This window comes from Piliocolobus tephrosceles, chromosome 10 (genome assembly GCF_002776525.5).
Source record: "Piliocolobus tephrosceles isolate RC106 chromosome 10, ASM277652v3, whole genome shotgun sequence".
Classification (NCBI taxonomy): domain Eukaryota; kingdom Metazoa; phylum Chordata; class Mammalia; order Primates; family Cercopithecidae; genus Piliocolobus; species Piliocolobus tephrosceles.
Window position 1 is genome coordinate 47,836,632 of NC_045443.1, and position 12,487 is coordinate 47,849,118.

The 12,487-nt window shown below is 40.9% G+C and overlaps 1 protein-coding gene and 1 non-coding gene across 3 annotated transcripts in view; both read left to right on the forward strand.

Moving 5' to 3' along the window:
• The window catches only part of DIP2B (disco interacting protein 2 homolog B), a 260,554-nt gene that overhangs the window by 161,866 nt on the left and 86,201 nt on the right, over positions 1 to 12,487 (forward strand). For both annotated transcript variants that reach the window (XM_023211143.3, XM_023211144.2), the window contains exon 4: positions 4,064 to 4,189. In XM_023211143.3, coding sequence (XP_023066911.2) covers positions 4,064 to 4,189 — 126 coding nt within the window. The remainder of the gene's footprint in view (positions 1 to 4,063; positions 4,190 to 12,487) is intronic.
• On the forward strand, positions 817 to 923 carry LOC111542090. Its single transcript, XR_002731433.1, has one exon. It is a non-coding gene; the product is annotated as a U6 spliceosomal RNA (small nuclear RNA).

A 12,487-nucleotide genomic window follows, 5' to 3' on the forward strand; every position in this document is an offset into this window, starting at 1 on the left:
AAAGAAAGAAAGAAAGAAAGAAAGAAAGAAAGAAAGAAAGAAAGAAAAGAAAAGAAAAGAAAAGATAAGATTCCCCAATAGCACTGAATACCCCTGCTTCTAAGATCTTGGTTTTTAAATACCATTCATTCTTCACTAAAAGGAGCCACGTTTCCTTGAAGAAAGGTATAATTCTAGGTCTGGAGCAGAAAAAGTACCTCATGAGCATGAAATATCTTATGTCATAAAACAACTGCTCAAAATGATGGAACTGTGTCCAAAGGACATAAGAACCAGCATGAAGGGACTCCTGTTGGCCAAATCTGCAAAAATATGAGCATCAAAATAATAATAGTAACAGAATAGTCATGGAATAAAATGAGAATCAGTGGGCTCATTTTGATATAAATAACTAGGGGAGAAAGGAAAGCTTTTTTTCTTTCTTTTCTTTTTTTTTTTTTTAGGTGGAGTCTCACTCTTTCACCCAGGCTGGAGTGCAGTGGTACAATCTTGGCTCACTGTAACCTCTGCTTCCCAGGTTGAAGCAATTCTTGTGCTTCAGCCTCCCAAGTAGCTGGGACTACAGGCATGTGCCACCATGCTCAGCTAATTTTTGTATTTTCAGTGGAGACGGGGTTTTGCCATGTTGGCCAGGCTGGTTTCGAACTCCTGTCCTCAGGTGATCTACCCTCCTCAGCCTCCCAAAGTGCTGGGATTACAGGCATGAGTCACCGTGCTGGCCTGGAAAGCTTTTTCTTATAATACATACCAACTAATAAATATAGAAGAAATGGTGGAGCTATAAAATTATCGTATTGTAATATAGTAGTTGATTCCGTGCACACTTCAGCAGCACATATACTAAAATTGGAATGATACAGGGAAGATTAACATGACCCCTGAGCAAGGATGACACACAGACTCATGAAATGTTACATTAAAAATAAAAAATATTTTTAAAAAAATGGTGGGCATAGTGGCTCATACCTGTAATCCTATTCACTTTTGGATGCCAAGGCAGGAGAATCCCTTGAGCCCAGGAGTTTGAGACCAGCCTGGGCAATATAGGGAGACCCCATCTCTATTTAAAAAAAAAAAAATTGATTCCAGCAAGAATTATCAATGGGTGCTAAAACTAGTGAGTTGAAAGGTTGACAAAGTATATAACATTTACGTAGTCTCAAAAGTATCCTCCCATGAATTACTTACTAATTGCAAAGGGAAGAATGGTAAGTTTACAATGAGTTTATTTGGCAGTTGCCATATTCACCACACTAACCAACTTTGCAATTAAAGTTATATTACCATAATGGAGTGAGACACCTCCTGACATCGTGTTTTGAGAAAGACATTATTTCTGGCTGGGCATGGTGACTCATGCCTGTAATCCCAGTGCTGCAGCATTTTGGGGGCTGAAGCAGGAGGATTCCTTGAGATCGGTAGTTGGAGACCATCCTGGGCAATGTAGTGAGACCCCACCTTTACCAAAAAAAAGAAGAAGAAGAAGAAGACAACAAATTATTTCTATGGTATTTCTGCCAAAATGTATAACCTGAAACTAATTATAAGGAAATATCAAGCCAAAATTAAAGAACATTTTACAAAATAACTAGTCTGTACAAAAATATCAAGATAATAAAAGAAAAAGTAAGGCTGAGAAACAGTCCTGGATTATAAGAGAATCAAGAGATAGGACAAGTAAGTAGGATTTCCTCCAGTAGATCCCAGATCAGGAAAAAAGGTGGGAGGAAAACCTATAGAGGACATTATTGGGACAATAGACTATTTTGGAATATGATTTGTGGGTTAGATAATAGTTTGTATCAGTGTTGAATTTCTGTATTTTGGCTGGGCTCATTGGCTCAAACCTGTAATCCCAGCACTTTAGGAGGCTGAGGCAGGTGGATCGTTGGAGCCCAGTTCAAGACGAACCCTGGGCAACATACGTAGCAATACCTTATGTCAAGAAAACAAAACAAAACAACAACAAAAAAAAAAACACACAAGAATTTCTGGGGTTTCTTGTTTTGTTTTTTTGAGACAGAGTCTTGCTCTGTCATCCAGGCTGGAGTGCAGTGGTGTGATCTCGGCTCACTGCAAGCTCCACCTCCTGGGTTCAAGTGATTCTTCTGCCTCAACCTCCTGAGTAGCTGGGATTACAGGCGCATGCCACCATGCCTGGCTAATTTCTGTATTTTTAGGAGAGACAGGGTTTTACCATGTTGGCCAGGCTGGTCTCGAATTCCTGACTTCAAGTTATCTGCCCACTTAGGCCTCCCAAAGTGCTGGGATTACAGGTGTGAGCCATTGCACCAGGCCAATTTTTCTGGATTTTGAATAATGTCCTGGGGTTTTATAAGATAAAGTTCCTTATTTTTAGGAAATAAGTTTGAAACATTTCTGGAAAAAGAAGTACATGTACTTTGATCTCAGCAGTTATTGGAATTAATTCCAAGAAAATAATTAGACATGTTCTAAGGTGAAAATACTGAATTATTCTTTCTATGAATAGTTACAAAAAAAATGGAAATAACCTAGTATCTGATAATAAGGAGTTGTGTAAGTAAATCATGGCACATTCATGCAGTGAAATACTATGCAGCCCTTAAAAGTTTTGTCGTTGGTCTGTATTTACACAGTGAGATGTTTCTAGTTGTATTAGTGGAGGTTTTTTGGTTGCAAGAAACAGAGTCTGGCCGGGTGCAGTGGCTCACACCTCTAATCCCAGCACTTTAGGAGGCCAAGGCGGGTGGATCACAAGGTCAGGAGTTTGAGATCAGCCTGACCAACATGGTGAAACCCTGTCTCTCCTAAAAATACAGAAATTAGCCAGGCATGGTGGCGCACACCTGTAGTCCCAGCTACTTGGGTGGCTGAGGCAGGAGAATGGCTTGAACCCAAGAGGCAGAGGTTGCAGTGAGCTGAGGTTGAGCCACTGCACTCCAGCCTGGGCGACAGAGCGACACTCCGTCTCAAAAAAAAAGAAATAGGCCAACTTACATAGGCTACCTTAAATAGCTGAGGTAGGTCATAGAAACAAATCAACATTTGAGAAACCCCTAGAAAGGAGAGATAACTCTGGAAATCTCAACCTTTTTAAAACCTTCCTTCTTTCTAGGGCATTGTCGCATTGTCATTAAAGTGATTCCATTTTAGGACCTGCAGTTTCCTGATTCAGAGTTTAAATTCCAAAAAAAAAAAAAAAAAAGCAAAAAGATCTCATTGTCTAGCTCTTGTAAGGGGTATATTTACTTTACAGAGAGGTATGGAAGGATAGTTTGTGTGTGGATTAGGCCCATTCCTAGACAAAAGGAAACTTTTTTGTGACTTCGGAAGCTACTTCAGCTGTTATCTACCTCGGTAAGATTTTGTAAGAGGTTTTGTTTGTTTGTTTGTTTTTTAAAGCAGAATACAATACTATATACAGTATGATTTAATGTTGTGGAACTATAGAGTGAGCTTTGGGGTGGGGGTAGAAAATGAAGAGTTTTGTTTGGATGTGTTAATTTTGAGATTCCTATTAAACATTCAAGTAGAGAGCTGAAATTTTTTGTACCCAAAGTGGCAAACAAGTAACATCTGCCCTTGTGTTTTTCTAGATCAAAATCAATCCTTCTCTTCCTGTGACATGGAACTGAGGGGTCTCAACAAAGTTTTCTTTCAGACAGTTAAGAAAATCCTAAGCTTCTTTTCTTGAAAAATAATGAGTGTTCTCCAGGCACCTGCACAGCACTCATTCCATTTGAGGCAGGATTTCCTGCCTGGCACAGTGCATGTTAGCCTCAGTATTCCGTCCCTACCCACCCCCCACCTCTCTGTCAGCTCTTTGTCTGGTATGTTAAGCCGTCGCACATCATCCTGGACTTTGTTTTCCTCCTCCATAAAATTATCCTTGGCTTCTTTTATTTTTGTTTTTGATTTTTATTTCTAATTGGTCTTAATCAAATTATAAATAAAAATCACCTGAACATTCCCTTTACCTTTTTTTTTTTTTTTAAACAATTGAGGCAGTGATAGTTCAGCTCACAGTGGTAAACACATTTAAGAGCCGGAAGCTAATAAATGCAAATGTTTAATTTTTCAGATATCCACACAGAAGCAGTTCAGGCTGCACTGGCAAAGCATAAAGAACAGAAGATGGCTTTGCCCATGCCAACCAAAAGGCGATCCACATTTGTTCAGTCTCCTTCAGACGCCTGCACGCCTCCTGGTAGGTTTATCAGAGCTTTTTCTCTCTGACAGTTACTACCTTGATGTTCCTGAAATAAGTTCTGCTTTTTCTTTTCTGAGGTAAGAACCAGAATCTTCTCCCCACCATTAGAGGAATATAAGAGAACATTCTGAGGTGGCAGATTTTGCTTGTCATCTCATAACACACAAAAAGATGCCTTAAGAGTAAAACTATTCAAAACAAAACAAAAAAACTTTCCTTCTGAATTTCCAGTCTTTTTTTTTGGCTGTAATCCCCAAACTTATGTAGTCATAAATATAGGCCAAAGCTTAGGCCAAAATCCTGCTGTGTTAAATAGCCACTTTCACTGTCACCAAAAATACTACCTGTAGTCATATATTTAATTCATTCATACTCCTAAACCAAATGCTTCATCTCTGCAGCAGGCATGAGAATAGTTGGACTTGGGACAAAAGTTTTTATGTCATTAACGATTATGGAAGAGCAATCATGCAAAGTTGTAATGGACCTGCAAAATGTATATAAGTGTGTTTATGTGTGTGTGTTAATGTATTTTGTACACATTTATATATTTTTTAAGAATATACTTTTTATAACGGGGTCATGAGATCAGTGGGAACTAGGTATCTTCATCCCATCCCTATTCACCAGACTTGAATCCTTATGCTCCCTAAGGTAAATTTAAGAGTTATAACTTCATATTTGAGGAATAACTGGAAACAATCTAAGTTGTCTTGTCTGTTTATAATCTTTTCCAGAGTTTTTTAAAACCTTTAAAAAATTTTTTTTATACTTCTCTAGTGGAAGCTCAAAAAAAATTTTTTTTAAAAATCAAATCCCAGACAAGATCTTGATACAGGCCTTTGAGACTAAACATAGTAAATCTATTTCAGAGCCTCAATATAGTGTCTCTCTTTCTACTTTCATGTTACTGGTAATGAAATCTTTGAGAACAAATTTCCCCATACTTTTTTGGCCTAAACTACTTACTACGTCTTTGGGGAGATTCCTAGGTTGCCTTGTGGTTGACTTTGATTTACAGCTGTCAAGTTGTTGAGCTGTTCATACTGATCCTATTCCCTGATCCAGATTAGTATTAATAGTTTTCTTCTCAGTTTTGGCTAACTTCTCAGAGCATTTGGGGTATGCTGTGGGCTCATTAACTGTGTGTGCTTTTTTTCTTCACATCTGTGGTGTCAATATGTTTGAAAGAGAAATAGCTCTGTGGCTTCAAGTGTTTCTCAAAATGTAGCACAGGATACCTCTAGCCGGCTATCACTGTAAGACAGTTTGTGTCTATAATGGTGCATACCTCAAACCTACTCGTTGAAAATCTTGGATGGTTTCCCTTCCACATTAGTACAGCACAAGTTGGGTCCTCGTGGACAAAGGGGGCTCTCAGTTTAGTAGCTATTCCTTTTTGGCAGATTACACTGCATTGTGGCTGAGGGTTCAGTTGCAGTAAATGGCAAAGGGTAGGGAGCAGCATGACATGTAGTTCTTGGAAATAATCCCCTCCAAAGCTATATCAAAGATACGCAGTTTCAGAGTAAATAGGCTGCCCTTATGGCTTTGGGTGAAATGTGAGAGTGCAGCAAAGGACCTTGAGAGTGTTCAGAAGGAGTGGAAACCTTTTTTGTCCCCTTTTACAAAAGTCACTGCCTGAGGGGAATTCACCAGCTCTAGAAACAAACCACAGCTGTTCATTGCTGAATGAGACTGTAGTCCTTTCAAATTCACTGTAGGCCTCTGTGTTTCTAGATACTAATGTTCTCCTCTATCTGCAGCCTTGAAGTTGTGGCCTAATGTTCTTGATCATATTATGTGTTTTATACATAATAATTTCATGATTCCAAAGATACAGTCCTTTCTCCTAAGACTTGTATTCAGCAGAACAGAGTAATAAAAAGGTTCTGTACCCATTTATCTCCTGTTCTGGGGATCTCTGGATAGTATCTGAGAAGCCTTCATGTGCTGTGAGGGACATCTGTGTTGTCAAATAGAAGAGGAATTCTCTCACAACACGGGGAAACATTGAGTGCACCCTGCATAGTGATTTCTCACACAGCCCCCACATGGGGTATCTCGATGCTGTCATGCAACAATTACACACATGCCTAAGACAAATACTTTGCTCTAGTGAGGAAATATGGGAAGAACTCTTATCATAAGTTTTCCATTAGCCCCTTTCATTTTAGGGAGTAGAATTTGCTGTTCCCACAATTAGGGATCGACTCCATTCTCTCCAAGATCTTAGGAGCTACCAATTGGCTGTTTCCAATGCCTATTGTAGTTTAATCCTACATCAGTATCTCCCAGAACTTGTTACAGCCTAACCCAGCGATGTGGAATAGGTTTTATCTCGCATATGTACTCTGATAGCCACAGAAACACTGAAGCTTAGAAGAATGCCGAGGCTGTGTTCAAGGGAAGGGAGGAGGAAGAAAATTTACATTAATCATTGCCATTAAAGGCTTTAAAAAAAAAAAAAACAGCTTCTGGCCAGCTACCAAAGTGACCTAAAGCCAGGTGTGGTGGCTCTTGCCTATAATCCCAGCACTTTAGGAGGCTGAGGCGGGCAGATCAGGAGGTCAGGAGTTCAAGATCAGCCTGACCAACACGGTGAAACCCCGTCTCTGCTAAAAATACAAAAATTAGCTGGGTGTGGTGGCTACTCAGGAGGCTGAGGCAGGGGAATCATTTGAACCTGGGAGGCAGAGGTCTCAGTGAGCCGAGATCGTGCCATTGCACTCCAGCCTAGGTGACAGAGCGAGACTCCATCTCAAACAAAAGTGACCTAAAAACTGTGTGGGGCCGGGCACGGTGGCTCATGCTTGCAGTCCCAGCACTTTGGGAGGCCGAGGCGGGTGGATCACGAGGTCAGGAGATCGAGACCATCCTGGCTAATACTGTGAAAAGACATCTCTACTGAAAATACAAAAAATTAGCTGGGTGTGGTGGCGGCACCTATAGTCCTAGCTACTCGGGGGGCTATGGCAGGAGAATGGCGTGAACCCAGGAGACAGAGCTTGCAGTGAGCCGAGACCGTGCCACTGCACTCCAGCCTGGGCGACAGAGCCAGAGTCCGTCTCATAAATAAATAAATAAATCAAACAGTTGTGGCCAGGTGTGTTGGGTCATACCTGTAATCTCCACACTTTGGGAGGCCGAAGTGGGAGGATTGCTTGAGCCTAGGACGAGACCAGCCTATGCAGTACAGTGAGACCCCATCTCTACAAAAAATTAAAAAGTTAGCCAGCTGTGGTAATGCATGTCTGTGGTTCCAGCTACTTGAGAGGCTGAGGTGGGAGGGTCGCTTGATCCCCAGAGGTCGAGGCTGCAGTGAGCTGAGATCAATCCACCATACTCCAATCTGGGAGATACAGTGAGACCCCATCTCTTAAAACAAACAAACAAACCAAAAGTTGTGCCACTCTTGCAGGGAAAAATTAGCCTAACATTTTACAGGAGTTAGTTGCATCTTTCTTTGTACACTGCCTGAGATGTTACAGCGTACATCATAAAGCACATCTTGGGTCAAGGCTCTCACTCTGCACTTGCTGTCCTGTATGCACCTGGTTTCTGGGATAACTTCTAGAGTGCACCAGCCAGTCAGCTTCTTTGGGAGGCACTCAACACATAACTGTTTGAATTACCAAATTGATGGAAATTTAGAGCTGCTCTTTTTGAAGGATTTAATAAAAAGGATTAAGGCGAAAAATATGTTAGAAATTTTGGCTTTATTTATAGTATCATATAGTCTGGAAAATATGGTAAATAGTTGGCATAGGAAATAATTTGTCTTTTGTTCACAAATCACTCTCAAATGATAAGATGTCAGTCACCCTAAAATTTGCTTATTGATTAATTTCTATCTTGTGGATTAGAAAATTTGATTTCTCTAAATTGGTAGCAATCTATGGTTCTTTTAGTGCTTGTGGCCTTTTTCAGAGTCTTTTAGACTGCTTGAATTACTGCCATCCAGTTCCCTTTATGTGCTGAAATCATTTACTAATGTCATGAGGCAATTACCTCAGCTCTTTCTTTGTAGGGGTTCTTTGTGTAATGCTATTACTCATTCATATGAAAAAGCACAATGCAAAAACTACAGCATATATTTTTTCCCTCTGAGCTTTTTCTGCACCCTTGTGGACTTACCCTTTGCTGCATTCTGAGAGTGCACAGATGACCAAATAGACCACATAATGACCCTAAACCACAGTAAGCTATTTCAACTGGCTTAAATTTAGAAGTCTGTCTCACACAGAGCTCCGCTTGAGAGTAGCTAGAGTAATTCATAGGGCCAGAAGACAAAGAGAATTTCCTTCCCTTTTTTTTTTGACACAGTCTCTGTCACCCTGTGATTGAGTATAGTGGCTCAATCACAATTCACTGCAGTCTAAACCTCCCAGGCTCAAGCAGTCCTCCCACCTTAGCCTTTCTAGTAGCTGGAACTGCAGGTGCGTATTGCCACACCTGGCTAATATTTTTATTTTTTGTAGAGATGGAGGTGGGGTCTCACTATGTTGCTCAGGCTGGCCTCAAACTCCTGGGCTCAAAAGATCTCCCACATCAGCCTCCCAAAGTGTTGGATTATAGGCATGACCCACCACACCCTGTTCTGTATTTCTATATGTGAAAATGATACCCAGGAACATACTGGAATATTATCCTTTTAACCTACTTTAATAATGCTTCATGGAATTATAGTACATTATGATATGCAAAGGACTTTCACATACTAATGACTGCCCTGTGTTATTTGTTTCCCATAAATACTCTGTAAAGTAGGAAGGGCAGATTTAGCGATAAGGAAATAAGCAGGTTCATAGTCGCTAAGTAATTTGCCCCAGGTCAGATAGCAATTAAGTGTCAGACTCAAAATCTTCTTGGTTGTGTTCATTTTTCCACTAAAGTGTCACGTTTATTTAGAAAATTCTTTTTACTTTATAGCCTGTAATCCCAACACTTTGGGAGGCGGAGGCCCAAGGATCCTTTCAGCCCAGGAGTTTGAGACCAGCCTGGGCAACATAGCAAGAGATCTCATCTCTACAAATAATTTTTTAAAATTCCTTCATAGTACTAAATAAAATAAAATTTTAAAAAGTTAGCAGGGCATGATAGTATGTGCCTGTGGTTCTAGCCACTCAGGAGGCTGAGGTGGGAGAATCACTTGAGTCAAGGCTACAGTGAACCATAATCACAGCACTGTACTCCAGCCTGGGTGACAGAGTGAGGCCTCAACTAAAAAAAAAAAAAAAAAAAATCCTGTTTCCCTAAAAGATACTCATGTATATGCATGGTACTGGAATGAGTATTTTTATAACCAAATTAAATAACTGTTGCCTTCTGAATGCTTATAGTCCTAAATATATGTCAGTCAGTTAATTTGAACTTAGAATACCTGCTGATTTACCAGGTTGGGGAGTCTTCCCTAAATATTCTAATTTTAACCTAAACCACAAAGTAAACAAAGTTGGCAAATCAGACCTCCATAATAAATGTGCTCTAATTAATACAGTCAGATCATTTTAATAGTGTATTTGATGATTGGTGTGGGGTATGACCAGTGGTCCACAATTGCTTGGGAGACTAGTGAATATCCAATGTTCTTTAAGCCAAAGTACAGTAAAAACCCATTGTATCCGGCTGAATTTGTTTCAATGCCTGACTGTAAAATGTAAGGTTTGCTGATAAGAGTAATGTTATGGTTACCATTCATTGCATGCCCTCAGTCTACCAGTCAAAGGGCTAGGTGCTTAACATATATTTTTTTCATTTTTAGTTAATAGTCTTCTACCCCATTTTATAGATGAGAAAACAGATTTAGAGAGACTCAATAACTTGCCCAGACTTCTGTTTTTAGACACATAGTCAATTAGATAACCTGAAAATTCTCTCCTAGAAAGATAGGGGAAAGAAAATGTTCTTTTAGAAATGTTGGGTAAAAGGTAACCATCTTTTTTTTAAATGTATACAGGAGCAAGGGAGAATGATGAACACTGAAAATCAGAATGATGAGGTGGTGCTTACTTCTGCTGGGCTGTGGGGAGGAGAATCAGTAAACCAGGGACCTTAATTTTAACTGTAATAATAAAATCTTGGGCCCGTCTAAAGTTGCAAGCGGGAATTAAGATCCCTGTAGGGACTTGCATCTTTAGCTGTTGGGTGAATTAGAAAAAAGGAACCTGTCAAAAAAGCCTGCCTGAGGCCGGGCGCGGTGGCTCACACCTGTAATCCCAGCACTTTGGGAGGCTGAGGCGGGTGGATCACGAGGTCAGGAGATCAAGACCATCCTGGCTAACACGCTGAAACCTCGTTTCTACTAAATAATACAAAAAATTAGCCAGGCATGGTGGCAGGCGCCTGTAGTCCCAGCTACTCGAGAGGCTGAGTCAGGAGAATGGCGTGAACCCAGGAGGCGGAGCTTGCGGTGATCCGAGATCACGCCACTGCACTGCAGCCTGGGTGACAGAGTGAGACTCCGTCTCAAAAAAAAAAAAAAAAAAAAGGACTTGCCTGGTGCCTAGCTTCGGAATAACAGGGGCAGGGCCTGCCCTTCCCTGAGAATTTCTGGTCAGTGGGTACAGAGTTTGCATGGTACTACCTGCCTGGTAAGAACTAAAATTAAAATGTGGCTTTAGGCTGATGATAACCCTGGGCACAAATTATCTCTGAAAGGATACAGACTCCATGGGGGGTGGGGCTTAGGGTTTCCACAGAGAAAGATCCACTGAATGTGAGCTAATAAATAAAACCACTGTAGAAATAATCTACCATGAGTGAGAGTGGAAAGAAAGCACCAAACACCACAATTAAGACCCTGAGCTCTGATTTGCTCAACACCTATCAGTGGCAGAGCTGAGATTACAGTCTAGGGCAGCCTGACTTTGAAAGCCCATTTCCTAGGTCACTTGGCATATTGCCTCTCGTTCTGTCCTGTCCTCAAGTAAAGATTTTCTGGTTAATTGTGGAGCTCTAACAATTGCTGTGTATTTGATTTAGCTTTCAAATAGGCAGTAAATGAAAACAAGTTTCTTTTTACCTCAATATTTTCAATAATAATTAGTTTTGTAAACTATTTTTTTTCATAGATATGGGAAGATACCTAGAGAACCAGTGTTTGGAGATTCATTGTGGGTAGAGTGCCCTGGAGTAGTTACTAATAGTGAGTGCCCCTTCTCTCAAAAGTATCTCAGCTAGTCAGGTAACTCATGGACCTCTTGCCACTTAGCTCTCAGACCAATTTTTCAGTCCCTAGCCAGCTGTCTATACACACAGACAGATTGTTATGGAATGCCAAAAATATCTGGGGTAGTTCTGAAAGTCCCCCTAACCCTTGTCTGCTGAATCAGTTACCTGCTCCAGTTAGGTGTAGTGTTTGATTAAGCTGCTCAGAATTTGTAGCTCAGGGTAGGTTCTGGTTGGCCCTGCTTCCAGAACTAACTTTTTGATCATCTTTTCTGTATATTCCTTTTTTGTTGTCATATTTTGGGAAGTGTTCCGCAGTCTTTATGTGCTTTTATTCCTAGGCTGCCTTCTTGGGTCTCTAAAGATTTTCCTTCTTTAGCTTCAGATTTTTCCCTTGTCTACATAGAAACTTCCTTTGCCTTTCTTGAAGGTATTTCTGGAAGTCCTAAACTCCCCTAATCCACCAAGGCGAGATAAAATGACACTCTTCTGCCTGACAGTACCTCATCCCACCGAAACACACATGCACACTTCTTTCCATGGGTTCTAGATCATATATTATTGTCCTGGTGGTGGTTTTATTTATTTATTCTTTGAAGTTCCTACTTGGCAGTCAACCTCCCATTTCCTGGCCTACTTCAGGTGACAAATATTGTAGTGGTTATTAGAATGAGCTCTTCATTTCAGTGAGTCTTGACTTACCTGCCATTCTAAGCTACAGTGTGGGCCTAATCTTGATATATGAACCCAGTTGTAGGAACTTAGTAGCAGGTACTGTCTTTCTAGGAGCTTGTCCAATTTACATAATATCCCTCAGGTGGACTGGCTCTTAGATGTTACTGTCCTGTCGCAAAGGCATATTTTCACCCTCATGAATCTTTTTGTTTTTGAGATGGGATCTCGCTCTGTTGCTCAGACTGGAGTGCAGTGACACGATCATAGCTTACCGCAGCCTAGATTTTCTGGGCTCAGGCGATCCTCCCGCCTCAGCCTCCCAAGTATCTAGGCCTACAGGTGGCATGTGCCTGTAGGCCCAGCTACTCGGGAGGCTGAGGCGGGAGGATCGCCTGAGCCCAGAATGTCAAGACTTCAGTGAACCGTAATCGCACCACTGTACTTCAGCCT